Raw genomic sequence first — 22,350 nt, 5'->3', positions numbered from 1 at the left:
TCAAAGATTTACCTAACACCTTTTTCTTAATTTATTTTTTTTTTTAGTACTCTCTACACCCAATATGGGGCTCGAACTCATGACCCCGAGATCAAGAGTTGCATGTTCTTGGCGCCTGGGTGGCTCAGTCATTAAGCGTCTGCCTTCGGCTCAGGTCATGATCCCAGGGTCCTGGGATCGAGTCCCACATCGGGCTCCCTGCTCTGCGGGAAGCCTGCTTCTCCCTCTCCCACTCCCCCTGCTTGTGTTCCTGCTCTCGCTATCTCTCTCTCTGTCAAAAAAATAAATAAAATCTTTAAAAAAAAAAAAAAAGAGTTGCATGTTCTATTGACTGAGCTAACCAGGTGCCTCCCCTTCACCTTTTTATTATGTATTTCTAATTTTATTGGATTATAATTAAAGTGTACTCTATAAATTTGTTTTTGAAAAAAATACATTTATGTTTTCTTTGTGACACAAGTATATGGTCTAATTTTGTAAATGATTCATGTGCATATTAAAAAAAGGATATTCTCCATTCAATGGATGTTAGGATCCATAAATGACTATTAAGCCAAATTTGTTTAGGGGTGCCTGGGTGGCTCAGTCGGTTAACCCTCAGACTTTAGCTCAGGTCATGATCTCAGGTTCCTGGGATCAAGTCCCATGTTGGGCTCCCTGCTCAGTTCCTTTATGTTCTTGCCTATTATTCAGTACTAAATCTATTTGATCACAATATGATTGTATTTCTATCAAGTTCTCTTTGCCTTTCTAATATATATATATTTTTATTTTTATTATTTGTTTTTAAGTAGGCTCTATGCCCAATGTGGACTTTGAACTCATGACCCAGAGATCAAGAGTTGCCTGCTCTACCCACTGAGCCAGCCAGGAGCCCTTTAGTAGTTTTTGCTTTGTATATTTAGCTGCCATGTTGTTTAGTTTATAATTATTAAAACTTCTTAAATTATGCTTTCTATTATTGTATCATATTATCCCACTGAGTTCTTTTTCTTTAGAGTCCTACTGATATTAACATTGCCACTTCTGCCTTCCTTTTACTTAGTATTTGCTGGATTTGCCTTGCCTACTCCTTATTTTCAACTTTTCTTTATCACTGCATTTTTATTTTAAGATTTATTTATTTATTTTATCTCTCTCGCTCTCACTCTCTCCAAATGGATGAATAAAATCTTTAAAAGAGGGGGCGGCGCCTGGGTGGCTTAGTGGTTAAGCATCTGCCTTCAGCTCAGGTCATGATCTCAGGGTCATCAGACCGAGCCCCATGTCAGGCTCTCCGCTCAGCAGCGGGTCTGCTTCTCCCTCTCCCTCTGCCTCTGTGATCTCTCTTGCTCTCACACTCTCTCAAATAAATAAATAAATAAAATCTAAGATTTATTTATTTGAGGGAGAGAAAGAAAGAGAGAGACTGGTGGGGGGAGAGTGGGGAGGGGAGTGAGGAGCGAGGGAGAGGGAGAATCTCAAGCAGACTCCACCCTGAGTGTGGAGCCCTGTGTGGGGCTCGATCTCAGGACCCTGAGATCACAACCTGAACTGAAAACAAGAGTCAGACACTTAACCAACTATGCCACCCAGGCACTCCTTTATCACTGCACTTTAAATCTGTTTCTTATATACAGTACATAGTTGGGTTCATTTTTTTTTTTTTTTTTAAGATTTTATTCATCCATTTGAGAGAGAGAGAGAGAGAGCACAAGCATGGGGGAGAAGCAGAGTGAGAGGGAGAAGCAGGCTCCCAGCTGCAGGGAGTCCCACACAGGGCTCGGTCCCAGGACCCTGGGATCATGACCTGAGCCAAAGGCAGATGCTTAACCCACTGAGCCACCCAGGTGCCCCTAGTTGGGTTCATTTTTAACTCAGTCTGACAATCTGTCTTTCACTGGGATAGTTCTGTTTATTTACATTTAATGGCAATTGATAGCACTCAGTTCTGTCAATTGAGACTATGTTTATTATTTATTTTACTTTGCTGATTCCACTCATTTTATCAAATTACCATTGGCTCCCCCTTTTTCTTTTTCTTGTTAATTTTTGAGTTCTACCATACTTTTCCATTTTCATTTACAATTTCTTCTCCTTTCCTTATGCTTATTATTGCACACATATTTTTCTATTGTCATATAAAAAAATACCAACTATTTGCCTTATAGAGATGCTTTCTTCCCCCACTTCTTCCTTCCCTTCCCCCAACAAGATATGATCTTTAGAATGCTTTTATTTCTCCATTCTCCACTCACATGAAACCTTTGGATGGATTTTACCACTTCTCTCCTGACTTCTACCCCAATTCCTAGGTCTTGCTCAGATAATTTGGTACTCTTTGTTTCAGGCCATTATTAGAATTTCCTGGGGCTCCTGGCTCAGTTGGTAGAGCACATAACTCTTGATCTTGGGGTTGTGAGTTTGAGCCCCATGTTGGGTGTAGAGACTACTTAAAAATAAACAAAATTTAAAACAGAAGAATTCCCTTTGCAGTATGTTTCTTAAATCTCAAGATATTTTGCCTTTATATTATATAGTTCCTGATAGTTTATTAATATCCAATGGGTAAATATTACATATTTCCAGGTAGTCTATTAGTATCCAATGGATAGCCAATGGATATTGATAGACTATCTGAAAATTAAAACATTTTTAAAAATGGCTAAGAATTCCTACCCTAGACAATCCCAGTTCCCCCATAACTTCAATTACCATTTTTACACTAATGATTCTAGTTTTTTCTCCAACCCAGACTTCTGAATTCCAGACCCACAGATTTACACACACGCTCCCCACTTGAAAATTCCACATGATGCTTTAAAGGGACCTCTAACTCAACATGTACAAAACTACACATAACTTCCTCCCCAGTCTGGTCCTTACCTGATAAAAACTTCCTTGGAAAATGGCACTGGGAAAGAGTCATACCTGAGTCCTTCATCTCTCTCACCTCCATACCTAATCCTCACCAAGTTCTGTTCATTTTATCTTTTGTTTGTTTTTTAAAATTTTATTATTTTCTAAAGTTAACATCTTTTTCAGTAACCTCTACACCCAACATGGGACTTGAACTCATAACCCGAAGATCAAGAGTCACATGCTCTCCCAACTGAGCCAGCCAGTTTCCAGTGTTCACTTTATCTTCTAAACTTTGCTTGTGTCAGTCTGCTTCTCTCCATAGCTTGGAGATCATTGGTGACTTTACCTGTTTTAGTGGAATGGGAGGGGCAGAAATTAGACTGATGTGGGTTGATGCTTGGTGGGTAGGAAGCATGTAAAAGGAGACAGCAAATATAGACAACTCCTTTGAAAACTTTAGGCAAAGATGGTATCCTTCTTTCCTTTCATTCCCATCCCCAGCTTTAGCCCAGCCATGCCCCTGGGTCAGAGAACTGCTGGTACCAGTAAACAGAGCATGAGAGACCTACTGCAGAGCTTTCACAGGATGAACTAGCAGAGAAACACCCGCAGGTGGAGATATGAAAGACTGTGTGTGCTGGGAGGTGGGAGGTTCCTTGTAATATTATAAAACTAATACGACAAGGCATGCATCTGGACAGATACAATAACCTCTACTGATTTCCATCCACCCCTGCTCTCCTCCAACCAGTTCTCCAACAGCAGCTAGGGATTTTTTTCAAATGTAAATCTAATCATACTTCAGCTCTTTTGTTCCCACCTTAACCCTGGAACTGCCTTCCCACTGCTCTTAAGATAAAGGTAGGGGTGACTGGGTGGCTCAGTTGGTTGAGCATCCTCTTGATTTCAGCTCAGGTCATGATCTCGGGATCTTGAGATCAAGCCCTAGGTCGGGCTCTGTGCTGGGTGTGGAGCCTGCTTAGGATTCTCCCTCTGCCCTGCTCCTGCACTCTCTCCAAAAAAATAAAAATTAAAAAAGAAACAAACAAACAAAAAAAGTTTATCTTAAAAAAAAAAAAGAAGATAAAGGTAAAAAATCTCTTGGCAGCCAACAGGGCATTAAATGATCAGGCTCCTGCCTTCCTCATCGGTTTTTCCTCCCTGACTCTCTTCATTCCTGCTTTGCACCACAGCCACTTGAGACTTCCTTTGATTCTTCAAACACATTATGGTCTTTTTTATAACAAGATACTGGATATGCTGTCCCCTCGGACTGCAATGTTCCCAATCTGTCTTTGCTTAGTTAACTCCTAGCTCAAATGTCACTTCTTTTTTTTTTTTTTTTAAAGATTTTATTTATTTATTTGACAGAGAGAGACACAGCGAGAGGGAGAACACAAGCAGGGGGAGTGGGAGAGGGAGAAGCAGGCTTTCCCGCTGAGCAGGGAGCCCGATGCGGGGCTCGATCTCAGGACCCTGGGACCATGACCTGAGCCGAAGGCAGACGCTCAATGACTGAGCCACCCAGGCGCCCCTCAAATGTCACTTCTTCAGGGAAGTCTTCATTACTCTCCAAGACCAGTTAAGATGTCTGTTGTACTCTCTCATAATATTCTGTCCTTTTCCTTCATAGTCCTTGTCACAGTTTGTGATCATATATTTGTCGTTGTGATGATTTGATTGTCTGCCATCTCTAACAGACTGGAAGCTCTAGAAGGACAGGAACCATGTCTCTTTTCATATCACAGTAACCTCAACCATGATAGCATAGTGCCTGGTAATTAGTAATGTGTATGTATGTGTGTGCATGTGTATGATTGGTCAAGTGTCTGGATATGCAGAGCAATGCAGACCTGTACTGTGGTGACCCCATAAGGAGACACCACAACGAGTGGCTGTCAGAGCAGCCCATCTGCTTCCCTCAAGGATATCTCTCTGGTTGGGCCACTGTCAACTGCAACTTATAATAGGATATACCACCTACTTGGTTGGTTTCTGAATCATCTGAATCCACCCTTACTCAGCAATGTGGACTATCAACTCTCAGGGACAGAGAGAACAACCTCAAAATAATTACCATTTATGCATTTGACCAATATTTATTCTATGCCTACCCCCACTGTATTCAAGCACTGTGCTGGGATGGGGAAACACAGATGAATGAGGCCTGGTTATTATTCTCAAGGAATTTATAGTTTTGATGCACAGTCAAATATGTAAACAAATTATAACTTCCTGTTTTAAAACACTAATATTACAAGGCACGCTCAAAGTTTTAAAGGATCATAGGGAAGAGACTGATTATCAAAGCACTTAGCAAAACCCTAGCTAGAAAAAGTGCTGTTAATGATGACCCAGGGGACACACTTTTCAAACATTCTAAGTTCTAACTTTGGACCACTTTAGACCACAGAAAACAATTTACACATTAGACAAGCCCCTTAAAAAATAGTCATCACTAGGTTGCTTTTATGTCTTTGGCTTTTATTGAGCATAACAAGAAATATCTATATGAATTTAGCTTTTGCATTTGTTGTTCAAATCTTTTTGATTGCTTTGTTGTATCATTCACTGGTTCCTAATAAAGTCACATGAGCAACTACCTTTAGAATTAGCATTTTTAGCTATGGAAAAAAATGTATGGTCTGTCTTCTCTGATGCACTAATTCCTTTTAGATACCATCTACTATTAAAAAAAAAAAAAAAAGATGCCAGGCACCTGGGTGGCTGGGTCACTTGGGTGTCTGCCTTTGGCTCAGGTCGTTAACCCCGGGGTTCTGGGATCGAGTCCCGTGTGGGGCTCTCTGCTCAGCAGGGAGCCTGCTTCTCCCTCTACCTCTGCCTGCTGCTCTGCCTACTTGTGTTCTCTTTCTGTCAAATAAATAAAATCTTTTTTTAAAAAAAGGATGCCATATAGTTTTAATTTTTGCCCTGGCAACCAGGAAGCTCAGAACTGTTTCAAATTCAGTCACAGACATATTTAACTTTAGGATAATTGTGATATCTTTTTAGTTTGGCCCTCATATTCTATTTCTAGCTTTCTAGCCTATTGTAAACCTTACTTATGTCCTAATGAAAAAGAGATGGGATAAAATAAATTTGACATCGGTATGTTTAGTCATCTTAGAATTATTTCTGTTATTTGTCAAAGATAAATACAGGGGTGCCTGGGTGGCTCAGTCGGTTAAGCAGCTGCCTTCAGCTGGGGTGGTGGTCCTGGGGTCCTGGGATCCAGCCCCATGTCGGTCTCCCTGTTCAATGGGGAGACAGCTTGTCCCTCTCCCTCTGCCTCTTGTGTGTTCTCTCTCTCTCTCTCCCTTTCTCTCTCTGTATCTCAAATAAAGAAATGAAATCTTTAAAAAAAAAAAAAGATAAAAAAAACTTGACCTGTGATCTGATCTTTATAAAATCTGGAGAAACTAGGGAAGATCCGGAGAAAAGCAACAGAAAAGGGACAAGGAATGGGACTGAGGTAGTATGACCATATTTTCCAACTCAACTATTGGGGCACGCTGATCTGGGATATGGCCTATTAGAGAAGAGTATCTGAAACTTGCACTGTCTGGAAACCCCCAGAGCTATGTTGAAGCAGACAGATCCCAGGAGGAATGGCCATTATTCAACATATATGAATAGTTATAGAAAGGTTTTAACCTTTTTTGGATCACAGATTCTTTGGTGGTCAGTTTGAAAGCATTTGACCTGTTTCTCAGTAATACATAAGCACATACAGTTTCTGAAAGTGGAACCCTCCTGTTATCTATGTATCTTTCCAGAATTTATCAAAGGCATTTTACATCTGTCCCTGCTGTAAAGAATTCTCATAGACCCGAGGAAGCACTGAGCTGCCAGGTCAGAGGCGGAGACTGGCAAATCGGTTACCTGCTTAAGTCCTTAACACTCTGACACCATTCCAGGGTGATTTAAGCCAGTGGGTTTTGTTTTTAACTATTGTGAGTAGCAGACCCCTTTGATGAGCTGCTGAAGATATGGGTCATATTTCCCAAGATACATACACACAATTTTGCACACAATTTCATGGTGTTGGTGGACTTCCTAAAGCCCATACTCAGATCTTAGGTTATGCTTAAGTGAAGACTTCCCTGGACTCGGGAATGCCCTTGAAGACCTTTTAGAATGCCCTTCTCTTCCACTACGGGGACTAGAGCGGCCTAGATAGGAGGTTTACCGGACCCAGAGACACCCGACCCCCGCGCCCTCTCAACCGGCCTCTCTGAGCTCACCCCTCCCCCACGCCACTGCCGCGCAGGTGCGAAAACCTAAGGGGCCACCCCGGCGCGAAGGCTCGAGGAACTGGGGGGACGCGGGGTGGGGGGTGGGGGATGATGGGACCCCGGGAGGGGCGGAGGCGGGGGTGGGGGCCTTCCCGAGGTTGCCTGGAGACCAAGCTCTCCGCCCAGACTGTTCCATTTCCTCAGCGGGGGGCGCCGCGGACCGGAACGTGGCTGACCGGCCTCCCAGAGCCGCCCTCTTCCGGCTTCTCCCCCTCTGCCTGGCGGTGGCCAGGGCCCGTGACGTCACAGGAGGCGGGGCCAGAGCCGCTGCCGGGTGCTGGAGGCGCCATTGGAGCCGGCTAGGCTTGCGAGCTCCGCTGAGGAGCCGGAGGTTGGGCCGCAGTTACCTTCGTGTCCGCTCCTGGTCCCTGGCCCCTCGGCGGCATGGCGTGCGGGGCGACGTTGAAGCGGCCCATGGAGTTCGAGGCGGCGCTGCTGAGCCCTGGTTCCCCGAAGCGGCGGCGCTGCGCCCCTCTGCCCGGCCCCACTCCGGGCCTCAGGCCCCCGGACGCCGAGCCGCCGCCACTTCTCCAGACGCAGACCCCACCGCCGACTCTGCAGCAGCCCGCCCCGCCCGGCAGCGAGCGGCGCCTTCCAACACCGGGTAACCTATGCTGCGGGCCTGGCAGGAAGCCAGGCCCAGGCATTTTGGGGGGTGGGGGTGGGGCGGCTCTGGGCGCTAGGCTATTTCACCCACAGACCCCTTCTTTGCCCTGAGAAACGGGAACTGGGGTGCCGCTGGGCCTTGTCGCTTCCGGGGATGGGAGATATCCGGGAGGGATGGTGGGGCCCCAGTGTCCGTTTTCGGTTTTCCTGGAGCTGGAGAGACTGGAGGGGTGGGCAGCAAGAGGAAGATGAGAATATCCCTGGTCGCTCGGGGCCCTTCCCGTGCGCGAAGCCCCTCCTGCCTCCGCTGCCCGGGCCTGCACAGAGCCGCCCAGCAGATCCAGTGGGCCATGGAAAATGGGATTCTACTCACGAACCCGGCCTTGAAGGTGGGGGTTGGGGGCGGGTTCCTGGGAAGGGGCCTGAGTGCGTGCTGTTCACTGTACTGTAGCTTGGAGGGAGACCTGATTTCCAGAAGTCTTTAGGGACCAGAGGCCGTCGCAGAAGTCATAGAATCCGATTTCAACCTATTTCCAAGGGACTGGCCATGTTCTTTTATTGTATGGCTATTGTCTTGTACCATATATAGCTTGAAATTGGTAGGTCGTTAGCTAAAATTTATTTGAGAATCCTTAAACATACAGAGGTTCCGGAAGCAGGAGTTCATCTATCCATAACAGAGATTCTTTCAGTAAGGATTACACACTGGTCAAGGAAAGGGGAGAGCTAGTGTGACTGTAAAGTTAGGACAACCCCCCCCCCCCCCCCCGCCAACCATTGTGCAGGAATAGAGGGGAAAGTGCATCACAATTAATATGTAGCAGTTTTAAAGGGCTCCTGGAAATGGGGGAGGGTCCTCAAAACTGGACTTCGGCGAGTTATTTCTTTGTGTTTTTCTATTCCTCAAGCGTAAGTGAAACCTTAGGACTGCCTTAAAATTCTTTTCCTCATCCCTTTTCAGTTACCAGTGCCTTTGGGCTTTATTTCCTCTTTCCTCTGCATATCCATAATGCAGATTTCAGGCCCTCATACTCTCGCACAGAGATTCCTGCAGTTGCCAGCCATGCTCTCCCACTCTTTCTCATGTTCACCTCTTCTTTATTCTGGCATTCAGAGGACTTATCAGCTATAACCATATGTCTTCCTTAGTCTTTTACACATTTTTTCCCCCAGACTGTGCTTTTGCTGCTCTTTCTCCAGACCCACCTGGGTGTGCCTGTTATCCTTGCCTTCCATCGTGATATTTTCGCCTTGTATTTGCTAATCCAAATACAGTCATTTTTGCAAGTCTCCTATCCATTACCTGACTAACCCTGCCCCATAAGGAACTCTGTTCTACTTCAAATTCCCTGACCACTTAATGTTGCAGAGCCTTATGTACTGAATGAGATAATGTTTGCAAAACTTTTTTGTAAAGAGCCCTTCAAAAGCAGGGGACAGGGGCGCCTGGATGGCCCAGTCAGTTAAGCATCAGGGTCTTGATCCCAGGGTCCTGAGTTCAAGCCCCATGTTGAGCTCCATGCTGAGCATGGAGCTTATTTAGAAAAAAAAGAAAAGAAAAACGGGACAAAATGCCCACTTGAAGTGATATCTTTTCTTCTGTTCCTACAGATACCAAGGATAGTCATATAATCTTTCTGGATCTCTCTTCTGCAAAATAGAATTAATACTTGCCCTGTCTATCTTGATTGATTTTATGCATATGTTTTATTTCTTCCAACAATATCCTGTAGACTAATTTTGTTATAGTTCACATTACAGCAAATGTTTGATAAATAATTGTTGAATGTATTTGGAAGCCTCAGTATTGCAGAGTGCAGTAATGGGAGTCCCTATTTTAAATTTTAATTTTCGCATAGATCATGCAAACTACCTTCTTGGTCATTTATATTAAAATATTTTATTTAAAATATTCATTTGTAAAGATTGATCAGTTAAACTCCTTAATGCTTATTGGAATATGGTTCTGTCAAGAAAGAAACATAAAGTATGAATGATTATATGATGCTTTGGCTTAAGTGAAAGCAATGTCTTCTGGATTAAAAAGGAGGAATGGGGGAGGAAATGTTAGTTGCTTTACAAATAGAAAGAATAAAGCTAACTAATAGAAAAGTGAATTTAAAAATCAGTGATTTCTTATAACATCATAATTGTTACCTCAAAGGTTATGAAGTTCTCTCAGAAATGGTCAAGAAACTATGTTTTTACTTCACTTTATAAAAAAGATATGTGTCATAGCACTTTTTATGGAAAAGGCATATAAAATTAAGCCTTTTATTGCTTAAAAGAGCTAAGTTGATACCAGGCATAGGAGGGTGTTGCTGACCTGAGGGAGATGTTTGTAAACATGGAGTGAGTCCAGGTGCAAAGCGATTAATTGATCATGACTTGTGGCTTGGTGAGTAACATCCAGATTGAGGTAGCATTTTAGCTAGGTCTTGAATGACGGTGAAGGAAGAAAGATAGCCACATTTCAAGCAAAGGAAAACTGCTTGAGCAAAGCCCTGAAAATGCACAAATTAAGGAAAGGATAATGTAATGTAACTATATATAATGGGCTATAATGGGAGATGGAACTGGAAACAATTTGGGGCCAAGTCTTGGAAGACATGGAATGCCATGTTGAAGAGTTTAAATTTTTTTTTAAGATTTTATTTCTTTATTTGAGAGAGCACAAGCCGAGGAGAGAGGAGAGGCAGAGGGAAAGGGAGAAGCAGACTCCCTGCTGAGCATGGAGCCCGATGCAGGGCTCAGTTCCAGGACCCTGGGATCATGGCCTGAGCAGAAGGCAGACACTTAACTGACTGAGCCACTGAGCCATCCAGGCGCTCCGAAGAGTTTGAATTTTGGAAGAAAAAAAAGTTTGAATTTTGGTCTGGAACAGCTAGGAACCATTGTAGAATTTGGAGGATAGGCTTAGTCTGATATAACCCAGAAGCACAATGTCAAATAATAATGGGATGCAAAGATTAAAGTTATCATCCACTGTTAAAAAGAAATTTGCTTTTTTTTTTTTTTTAAGTGGCCTTCTTGGGAGAGAAAATCACATGTACTTCCTTATTTTTCTACTGTGCATGTCATGTTTAGATTCTTGGACTTGCTTGTCCTTTAACCAGCCTAAAAGTTGTATCTTTCCATTTGTTCACTTCACCATACAGGAGGCAGTTAGAGGTTTATCAAAGACCTTCTGTTCTCATGAGCATTGTCCTCATACTTGTCCTTTCTTGTTTCAAGTCATTGCAGTTCCTTGCATCCTTGTATTGAATCTGGCAGGTATATGCATAGTGAATAATACATTTTAAAGATGAAGCGAAGACTTCATAAATTCAGGGATCTTAAAATATGAACTTCATAGCATTTTTAAGGGAAAGCCTTGCTAATCCTACATTGTTTGTGTGTTTAGGCTGAGTGTTAGCAAATTTAGTTATGTGTGAGATACTGTGAGTTTGTGTTAGTTCCTAGGCTGTACTGTCACTTGTTTTCAAAACTTCATTGGGTAGGCAGTAAACATTTATATTGAAGAAGTACGCTAAAGATCCTGAAAGATTTTCCAAGGTCATAGTCACACAGCTAGGAAGAAGCAAAATGGCATTATTAACACTCAACCCCATTTAAAAAATACGATTATAGCAAAGTATACATTAGAATAATGTGAGAGGGGTGGTGATCTGTTCTGGGTTTTATTTTTGATAAGGAGGCTTTATTATCTGGAAAGTAGATACATATTCTACCACAAAAATGAAAAACTTGAAAACCACATCCTTTCAGACTGTGTTGTCTCTAGGAATGTACTTCAAAGTGAATTTGTGTGTCCTGGACTCCCTTCAATAGCGTTAGCAAATTTGGTTTATGATTACTTTGACTCAGAATAGTAATCTGAGTCCTATCAAGTATTGGCTCTCAGTAGGATCAGAAAGTTCTTTTCTAAGCCCTGATCATTGGTTCCAAGCAATAAATCTCAGGTGTCTCCATGGTCCGTGTCCAGGAGGTGACCATATTGTGGTTTCTGCTGTCCTCTACCGCAAAGATCTTGAGTCCCAAATGGGACAAGAGCTTCATTTTTAGAAGGCCTTGGGTGGTAAGAGAATCACCCCAGTACACTAGTTTGTAAAATTGTGCAGCTTAACACAGATCAAAAATAGCTCCTTATTAGGTGAAAGATGAGTTTTTTGTTTTGCTGTAAGTTGTACTAGTTAATCCTAAAGCAAACTGTGGTCTTCACTGTCACAGGAAAACAAGCAAAGGGAACTGTCTGGAGGGCTTATGCTAAAATAGCTGCTCTTCCATGCATTGTTGAAATAGCAATAAGAAGGAATACTTTGGGGGTTATATGAGGCGTGCTTTATTCAGAATAAACATTTTTCTTGCTAATATTAATAACATGAGGTAAGGGACAAGAAGTTTGAAGAAATGGCACAATAAAGTGAATGCTCAAATGTGTTTCTTTTTTTATTAGAACAAATTTTTCAGAACATAAAACAAGAATATAGTCGTTATCAGAGGTGGAGACATTTAGAAGTTGTTCTTAATCAGAGTGAAGCTTGTACTTCAGAAAGTCAGCCTCATTCCTCAGCACTCACAGCACCTAGTTCTCCAGGTAAGCAAACATTAGTGTGGACAGACCAACCATTTAAGAGTTTGTAAATGGTACACTGTGATGAACCTTGGGTGTTGTATGTAAGTGATGAATCACTAAATTCTACACCTGAAACTAATATTACACTGTATGTTAACTAACTGGAATTTAAATAAAAACTTGGAAATGGAAAAAAGAGTTTGTAAATGGTTCTTAAAATGATGGTTTCCTAATCCAGAATTGATTTCATCTAAAGTAATAAAATTGGTAAAATGTATGCATTATATCACTACTTGTAAATACTTTTCAAACCATAGAGTCATGAAATTGGGAAAAAACCTTAGGTTGATGTGATTTGGCTTCCATCCACCCAGTGTAGAAGTACTCTCTGTAACTGCAGTGTCTAATATCTTAGCCATTAGATTAGCCACATGTGGCGTTTAAGTTAATTAAAATTTAATGAAATTTTAACATTTAGTTTCTTGGATGCAGTAGCCACATTGCAAGTGCTTAGTAGCCACATGTAGTTCTTGTATTAGCACAACCATGGGACATTTCCATCATTGCACACATTTGTGTGACAGCAGTGCTCTGTAACATTGACAGGTGGTCAGAGAGGATGTGCTCAAAAATAGAATCTCAGGGTTGGAGACAATCTTCATGGTCACATAGTTCAGCCACCAGTCTTGCCTGCCATATCCCTGCAAATAGTCAAGAGGCCGGTGTGTAAACATCTCCATTGGTGGTGAACTCTGTCCTTTAACCGTAAAGGAGTTTATTTTCTTACAAACTATTCTACTTTTTAGTAGTTCTGAGAGTTAAAAATTACCTTGATTAAAAATTGTCTCCTTACAGAACACAGATTGTGTTGGCCAGGAGCTAGGATAGAAGGGAATGGGGAGAAACAGCTTAATAGTAAGGGGTGTTACTTTGGAGTGATGGAAATACTTTGAAATTAGATAAAAGTGGTTGTACAAAATTGTGGGTATACTAAATGACACTGAATTGTTCATCTTAAAATGATTCGTTTTATGTGAATTTCACCTCAAGTAATTTTTTTTTAAAGATTTTATTTATTGAGGGGCGCCTGGGTGCCTCAGTCGGTTAAGCATTTGCCTTCAGCTCAGGTCATGGTCCCAGGGTCCTGGGATCGAGCCCCACATCGGGCTCCCCGCTCAGCAGGGAGTTTGCTTCTCTCCCTCTGCCTGCCGCTCCCCCTGCTTGTGCTCTCTCTCTGACAGATAAATAAATAAAAATCTAAAAAAAAAAAAAAAAAGTATTTATTGAGAGAGTGAGTGAGAGTATAAGCTGGCGGGGGTGGGGGAGGTGGAGGGAGAGGGAGAAGCAGACTCCCCACTGAGCAGGGAGCTGGATGTGGGGCCTGACCCCAAGACCATGACCCAAGCTGAAGGCAGATGCCCAACTGTCTGAGCCACCCAGGCGCCCCTTACCTCAAATAATTTAAAAAATTTTTCTTATGACCCAAAGGTCCTGGCTCTAGAATAGCACCTTTTTAGTTGTTCTTGCGTGTTCATGAGTGATAGACCTTTCAGTGGTAATAGTTAGCAAGTCTCTCCTTAATATTCTTCTGAGATTTTAGTATTAGAATTTTGAAGTAATGGAATATGTTATGGGTGCAGAGAAATAATACAGTGATGACTGGGTAGAACTTTTGGTTAGGTTTCATTTGTAAAGAAGAAATTTTGGTTTAAGTTAAAAATGACTTCTTTCAGAGTGCTAAATGGTTTACAGATTAATTGGGCTGAAGAAATGGAATCTAGGCTGAGCTTTGAGGAACAACTCAGAACTGGGCTACCAAAGGAGCTGCTGCTTCATTTCTCATGATCAGGAAGCCGAATTCCATATTTTCTGGCATTGCTGTGAATATTTTGGTTTCTAACTACTATCTTACGAACATTTCACTCTTTTCCTAGATTTGGAAGGGATCAAGGATGAGATATGTAGTGCCTAATTGTCTTCTTCATTCATAGTGACTTTGCTAACAGTTTGTTATATAGGGCAAGTTACTTGGTCTCCTAAGCATCAGACTTCTAACCATTTCTTATCAGAACCACTTGTGGAAGTTAAAAGATGGCCAGGCCCTAACCTAGAATTAAATCAGAGTGTGTATCATGTTCTGTGAATTCTACAGATAATTATGATGCACCTCAGTTAAACATAGGTCTAGATAATCACCAAGGATTTGAGTAGCTCTGTGAATCTACTTTCTCTAATCCAGACTAGGGGCTTTATATCAACTTACTTTTTGTTCTTGTTCTTTACCAAATGAGCATTGAGTATGGGCTCACATTGTTATGGCATCAGAACTGTTTTTCTGTATGCAGATCAGCTAGCACACCTGGATACACATTGTTCCTCCTACTTTTCAGTTTACCTTTGGGCTGACTGTAAAACTAATGGCAGAAGCACAGATTTTGTGAAATATTCCGTGTAGAGTTGTGAAGGATACTATTTTTCTGAACAGTTTTTGTATCCTAGGAGTGCTTACATAAAGTTATTAATTCTGAACCTTAGAACTATAATGTATTATTTAAACTGGATTTGTCTTGGGGTGCCTGGCTGGCTAATTAGGTAGAAACATGTGACTCTCAATCTCGGGGCTGTGAGTTTGAGCCCCACGTTGGGTGTAGAGATTACATAAAATCTTTAAAAAAACAGAACAACACTGGATTTGTCTTTTGGCCAGGTTCCTCCTGGATGAAGAAGGACCAGCCCACCTTTACCCTCCGACAAGTTGGAATAATATGTGAGCGTCTCTTAAAAGACTATGAAGATAAAATTCGGGAGGAGTATGAGCAAATCCTCAATACCAAACTAGCAGGTAGGCTGAGGCAGTGGCTGTGCCATTGTTAATAGGGTTCGGTAAATAATAAGGTTCAGTCAAATGGTAACTTAGAAAAAGAGTAGGACTTCATGTAAGAAAGTTTAATGAGTTGTGAATAGTAAGTTACTCTCTGGTGATTCTAAACATTATACATTTATACGTTATATGGGAATGACTTTTCATTTACATTTTTGAAACAAGATAAGCCAAGCTTTTCTTTTGACATTTTTCCATATGAATAAAGGCAGTGAGTAGTTTATTTGGGCTAACCTCCCAACTGGTGGTTGGGAGTGGAGTATAGTCGACACGATCAGACTTCCTGGTAGCAGTCACTTTGTGGATGTGGGAAATCTGGCATTCTGTAATTTGGATGTACGTTAGTTTGGAAAGCACAGCTCAGGTTTGAACAAAGGGAGTTGACAGTGATGTCAACAAGTAGAGCCTTTTATGAAAGGAAGAGATCTGAATCAGGAATAGAAAGTAGTACCCATTTAGTGAAAGGGGACAATGTTGGGATGAGAGAGGTTTTAGACAACAACTTCTTCCTGTAACAGTATTATTTCCTAATCTGGTGACCCACACCACATGGTTCCTCAGAATGTTAGAAAGTCTGCTTTTTTTTTTTTTTTTTTTTTTTTTTTAAAGATTTTATTTTATTTATTTGAGACAGAGAGAATGAGAGAGAGAGAGCACATGAGAGGGGGGAGGGTCAGAGGGAGAAGCAGGCTCCCTGCCGAGCAGGGAGCCCGATGCGGGACTCGATCCAGGGACTCCAGGATCATGACCTGAGCCGAAGGCAGTCGCTTAACCAACTGAGCCACCCAGGCGCCCAGAAAGTCTGCTTTAAATGAGAACTGTTGGTTTAACAACAGTTAAATGGGTTTCTTTATAGTCAAACTTCTTTGATCCTTTAATATACTAATAATGTGTATTAAGACAAGAAGCTCCAGTATATCATTTCCCCTCTCCTACCTCCATCCCCAAAATTGTTCAGTTGGCTCTAAGTCACTTCTCTGTTCATGGATGTTGGACTACCTTCTTTTTTACCAAGTTTCTCTTTAGAAGGTAGTTCTGCGGGACTGTTTACAGTTAGGTAGTAGGAAATTTTCTCCGCTTTCTACCCATCCCACTTCTTTCATTCAACGTGTCTGTTGAGATTTATAGCAAGGATAGAATGCAGAAAAGAGATTCAAGCTTCATGTCTTACAGAGTTCCTAAAATTTGATTTGTAGTACTGAGCCAGTCTGTCTGTCTTGAGAAGCCTTTAGTAGGGGATGGAGTTACAGCAGGGGCAAGATTAGGAAAATGTGATATTATAGATGATCAGTGACCAAATCTAGGAGCCAGGGATTTGGCTCTGGGATCTAAAAGTAAGTAACAGATCCCAGAGCGGCTATTAAAAGGAGGGTCTGAGGGGCGCCTGGGTGGCTCAGTCGTTAAGCGTCTGCCTTCGGCTCAGGTCATGGTTCCAGGGTCCTGGGATCGAGCCCCGCATCGGGCTCCCTGCTCGGCGGGAAGCCTGCTTCTCCCTCTCCCTCTCCCCCTGCTTGTGATCCCTCTCTCGCTGTGTCTCTGTCAAATAAATACATAAAATCTTTAAAAAAAAAAAAATAAAATAAAATAAAAGGAGGGTCTGAGAGTGGATAATTTAAACTGGGAAGCTAGATGTGATCCTGACACTTGATTCTTGAAAAACTTGAGGGAGAGTTCTGGGGATAGTATATACTGTCTTTTCCCCTTACAGAACAATATGAATCTTTTGTGAAATTCACACATGATCAGATTATGCGACGATATGGGACAAGGCCAACAAGCTGTAAGTATTGTCAAGTTTTTCTTTGAATTTTCCAACTTCCAGGAGCAAGATGTTGACACTGAATACCTTGTCTCCTGAGAGCAAAAGTGAAGTAAAATAATAGCTAACATTAAAAAAAAAAAGCATGTCCAGCATTGTGCTAAGCCCATTAAATCCTCATGAAGTTATTTAATCTACAGTAACCCTATGAGGGAGGAACTGTTGTTAAGCCCCATTTTACAGGTAAGGATGGCACTTAAAGAGGTTAAATAATTTGTCCAAGCTCATAAAGATAGTAGTTCATCCAGGACTGAAACCTAGGTAGTCTGACTGCAGTACCAATTTGTTTGTTACCTGGCTTTTCCTCCAGAAAGGTAGGTTCAATTGTAATTTATGAAAGTTAATTCCTTCAGCTAGCTTATCAAGTGTGTGGTCACAATTTCTTAATTCTGGACATCTTGGAACTACTAGTTACTCAAAACATAAAGTAATAATAAATAGCTGTATATCTAAACTGAAGCTGAGTCAGGTGTCTTAAATTCTGGGAAAACTTAGGACATTTTAAGTGTTGACTTACATTCTCCATGTTGTTTATCACATTTCCCATTGGTTAATATTTTTAAAAAGCACGACACTATATTTTTATTATTCTTAAACTCTTTTTTTCCCCCCCTAATTTATAGATGTGTCCTGAAGCTTTCTTGCATATCTGGGTACCAGGTTTGACCTCAAGAGATGGCTGCTGTACACTTTTTGCAACTGGTTTGATATCACATTTCAGCTCCAACTTTGCATCCTGAGAACACTTAAACGTTTCTGCAGGTCCATTTTATACAACTTGAAAGACCTTAAAACTTTCTGGTTGCCACAAGCATATCTTTCTTTTCTGCTCATCCAATAAACAGCTGTGCCCTACTGTGATAGATTTTCCAAACAAAAATACCTGGAGCAGCAGTTTAGCAAAATATGCCCTCAGTGGCTCTCAACAAATGGAGTTTCCCCAAGCACAGTTCTGTAAGAAGTGTGTGTGAGAGTGCGTGTATATGTGTGTGTGTGTGTGTGTGTATTTTAAGTTATTATTTGTATTGTGCAAATTTTTTTGATCTTGGGGATCCTGGCTGTGAATTTGATGCACGACAATTATGGTTAAAAACATTTGCTTGGTCTACAGAAGATCATTAATGTTTTGTAACCATATAAGTTGTAATGGTGGTTTGTTTTATGTTGTAGGTATTATTGTTAAATACAGGGACTGTTTCCAGGCACAGAATATGAATCATAAGTTAGGATGGACATTAGGTGTGATTATGATGACATAGCAAAGGTCTGTGGTCCTAGGTCTACAAATGCGTGGTGAGGGATTAGGACAAACTGGAGACGGGCCGTTTGACACATGGACTCTGCCTAGCCGTGTTGAAAAATACTTTGACTCCAAGCCTTAAAATACCCATGTGGAGTCTGTGCTCACCTCATTCACACAGAGAGCTCCCTGGACACTGAACCTCTAAAAAGAAAAAGTCTCCCTGGAGCGGGAGCGTCAGGGTTTGCTTGGGAGCACAACACAGGTGAGCGTGGAGCTGGGCCAGCCCCTGGTGGCACTGCTACTTTGGAGGAGCCACTTTGCCTTTGTATCGGTTATTAAAAACAGAATTTGGATCCTTGTGGTCAGGCTCCCCCAAATTCTTTTTAAGAAGTGACCATGTTCAACTGCTTGAGCTTTGTTTCGGCAACCCCCTGCCCAAAGTTGCTTACAGACTGTTCTTCACCTTGTTTCCAAGGCTGTGGAACAGAAAGTAGCCTCTGTTTTGAGGAGGTGGAAGTTAAGTATACATTTATTTTTTACTGTGACTTGTTCAGGACCACATTTTACAAAATGCCTTGTTTCCTTTATTATTGTTTCTGGAAAGGAAAGTTCTATTAAAATTGTTTTAGTTTGAATATAGAATAGTTTTATTAATTAGGGCTTATTTTGAAAAATTCTGAGTTTAATTCAAGTGTATGCCGGTACCTTCCAAAGTAAGGTAATATTCAGAGACAGGTGTTCTGATCAGATGGCTTAGAGAAATTCTGGAATATTCATATTCGAAGATTCCTTATTAATGAATGTCTTTGACTTAAATCTAACCAAAAACTGCAACATTATTCTTTGTACATTTTCATTATATAGTGTTAACAAGCTTAGTTGCAAACAAATAAAATACTTAAGCTATTTGTTTACCTTGCCTTCTTAATACTGTGATAATGTTTATTAATTCAAATAATTTATGTGAGGCTGCTATAACGATTTCCCCAGTAAAACATTACATTTAAGATTTATAGACTTTTTTAAAAAGCCCACCAGTGATCTTTAAATAATTAAAGAATTATTTTACTTAATATTTGAAGGGCAGTTTGTTTCATCTCTTCCTTTTCCAGGGTAGTCACTTGTTCCTGGAAGAGGAGCTAACCGTAGCTGTCATGGGAGTGGCCTTACAGTGGGATAGTCACACCAAAACAAAGGAAGGGCAGCTAAGGGGGCCATCAGAAGTCCTGAAGGATGGATCAGGAATGGGGACGCTGCTGCACTGATGTCTTGTTACAGAATCAGTGTGATGTGGGGCAAATGTCAGCCCCGTTCCTACTATATGGTTTCTGGCTGGGAGGTAGAGTAGGTTTCTATAAAGGGAAATGATAGACACTCTCTTACTGCTCCCAGTGTTGTTAGGCTGTTACGATATGGTTGCCCTTTGGGGCCATAGGATAAGTAAGACCACATATACCACCATGGCTGGGTTTTGGAATCTCCTCAAAAGGGACTAGACATGTTTGTCTGGTGTTTTATCCGGAGAAGAGACAGTTCCTAGGACAGAAAATGGGGACCTATAATGTAGGCCTTAGACTAACAAAAGGAGTTTTTCCTTAGACTTGATTTCTAGAGCTTGAACTTAAGAGCATTCCCAGGTAGGGAAGTGTCTTTGTCCCATGGAGGTAGGTCAGAGCCCAGGGAGGAAGTCAACCTACAGAAACCTGTAAGGATAGGCCAGGACCTGTGGTCTCAGAACAGCCATATCTACCACCCTGGTTATAGTTTTTTGTTTTAATAATAGTTACCCTCTTTTGGTAAAATCTTAAGCTTAAGGGGAATGAAAGGAGTAGGTATTCATGCTTAGGTCAGAGGAGTACAGGGGAGATCAAAGTTCCTGAGGCAGATAATTGTTAAGAGCTCCCCAAGGAGAAGAACATCAGGGAATACAAGAATTTGGGCCAGCCTGTCACACATGGTGAATCTTCTCTGCCTGCCAGGGAGGATGGGTTGGCTGTGTAGTAAAGGAATGGCCTTTGGATGCATGTAGCCCTAGAGTTTAGTTTGCTGCGTGAGCCTTGCCAAGCTACTGAAATTTGTGAGCCATAGTTTTCTTGTCTGTAAAATGAGGGTTAATTGTATGTACATCACTGGGTTTTGTTTTCAAATGCGAGATTAAGTTAAATAGCCCATGTAAAGAAAGTAGCACAGCCTGAGACATAAAATACGCATTTGACACTGTTCTATAGCAGGTTTCTTTACAGTGGTCTTCATTAGATCTGAAGACCAAAACGTTCCTTTCTGCAGCAGCAATCCTCAACTTTCCAGTATGAATAGCCCTTTGTTAACATCAAAATCTCACGTTCTCTAATTAGAATTTGTACTTTAAGTGTTTGACTAAGAAAACAATAAAAGATAAATGACCAATGAATTCAGTAATGCCTTTCAGTGAATCTGTATTTTGTTACTATAGCAGGGGTCAGCAAACTAAGGCCTGGTTTTGTAAATAAAGTTATATAGAAACACTGCCACACCTATTTGTTTGCGTCTGTGGCTGCTTTCACAGTTGGCAACTCCAGAAACAGGTAGTATGGGCCACGGAGTTGAAAATACTCTGGCCCCTCACACAAAAGTTTGTGGGCCTTGGCACTGTAGCACTGATACACATTTGAAAAGCTCACAGACCAGGCAAACTCGGTGCATCATGGATTGGTGGACAAGAACCTTAATTTGTTTCTAGGGGAGTTACACCTCAGGGGTGTCATGATAAAAAAACATCCTGTGCTTACAAATGAAAACCGACTGTTGGGCGCCTGGGTGGCTCAGTTGGTTAAGCGACTGCCTTCGGCTCGGGTCATGATCCTGGAGTCCCGGGATCGAGTCCCACATCGGGCTCCCTGCTCGGCAGGGAGTCTGCTTCTCCCTCTGACCCTTTCATGCTCTCTCTGTCTCATTCTCTCTCAAATAAATAAATAAAATATTAAAAACAAAAACAAAAAAAAAAAACAAAAAACAAATGAAAACCGACTGTCAAAGTGAATATCTTACAGAAAAAGCCAATGAAGTTTTCAGAGCAATGATTCTCAAGGATGGGACGGGGGCGCTTGGGTGGCTCAGTCGTTAGGTGTCTGCCTTCGGCTCAGGTCATGATCCCAGGGTCCTGGGATCGAGCCCCGCATCGGGCTCCCTGCTCTGTGGGAAGCCTGCTTCTCCCTCCCCCACTCGCCCTGCTTGTGTTCCCTCTCTTGCTGTCTCTGTCAAATAAATAAAATTTAAAAAAAAAAAAAAAGGATGGGGACAGGGAACATGCTATTGGGGGGTGGGTCATTAGAATGACTTATTTTTGACATATTTAATTTTGAAATTTTATATACAAAAGTGGGTGTAAGGATTTTATGTTTATCAGATCGTTTGTTAAGTATTGTTCTTAAGGAACAGTGACTTGACTGCTTGCCTGGGTGGTTATTTCCTTAAAAATGGCTTCAGAGAGTCCTATAGTCCACAGCTACAGTTAAACTGGCCCTTGAATAATGCTGATACTTTCAGGAAGAAAGAAGCAAGTTTACCTAGGGAAAAATGTCCAGCTACTTAACCCCAAATGATACTTTCAAATAATTAGCACTTCATTGTGAAGATTACCTAAATTTGTTTAAAATTTAAGCAACTAAAGTCTTCACGGGTCTCTTGTTTTCACTGATTGTTGCTTATAGTGTCTTGTCTCATGTGCCAGGTTATCTGTGAGCCGGATACTATATTTGAACAATTGTAGGAATAAACAGGACAAGGATGAAGCATCTACCTCTAGAAGGATTTTGGTTGCCTGTGCTGGGGATATTACTAAACCTTAATTCAGATTGAAGGCTGGAGGTTCCCTAGATCTTCCAGATGCCACACAACCAGGTCTCAAGTCTGTGTGAAGACTAGTTTAGTTGTGTTTCACCCTTATCTTAAAAGTGTAATATTTAGGAATCCCAGCTTAAGGAGCCTGTGCTGGGGGTTCCCCTTTAGCTGGCCTTAGGTTTTGATTTTTGTCCCCTTCAGTCCATGAGGCTTATGAAAAGTGCGCTGCAGGCATCCAGGGGCTTCCAGATTGGCAAATCCCTTAACAGC

The 22,350-nt window shown here is 41.7% G+C and overlaps 1 protein-coding gene across 2 annotated transcripts; it reads left to right on the top strand.

Annotated features, from left to right (window-relative positions):
- Nucleotides 1–7,386: 7,386 nt before the first annotated feature.
- On the top strand, nt 7,387–20,675 carry AKIRIN1 (akirin 1). 2 transcript variants are annotated; one of them, XM_036119016.2, is made up of 5 exons: nt 7,387–7,740; nt 12,199–12,339; nt 15,026–15,160; nt 16,908–16,979; nt 17,642–20,675. In XM_036119016.2, exons 1-5 carry the CDS (start codon nt 7,521–7,523, stop codon nt 17,650–17,652), a joined length of 579 nt encoding a protein of 192 aa, XP_035974909.1. In that variant the 5' UTR covers nt 7,387–7,520; the 3' UTR covers nt 17,653–20,675. The 2 variants fall into 2 exon arrangements, with proteins under 2 accessions (XP_035974909.1, XP_035974907.1); XM_036119014.2 differs by lacking the exon at nt 7,387–7,740 and adding an exon at nt 7,787–8,131.
- The last annotated feature ends 1,675 nt before the right edge of the window (nt 20,676–22,350 follow it).

Source organism: Halichoerus grypus, chromosome 5 (genome assembly GCF_964656455.1).
Source record: "Halichoerus grypus chromosome 5, mHalGry1.hap1.1, whole genome shotgun sequence".
In the NCBI taxonomy this organism is placed as follows: domain Eukaryota; kingdom Metazoa; phylum Chordata; class Mammalia; order Carnivora; family Phocidae; genus Halichoerus; species Halichoerus grypus.
This window is presented reverse-complemented; position numbering and strand designations above follow the sequence as displayed.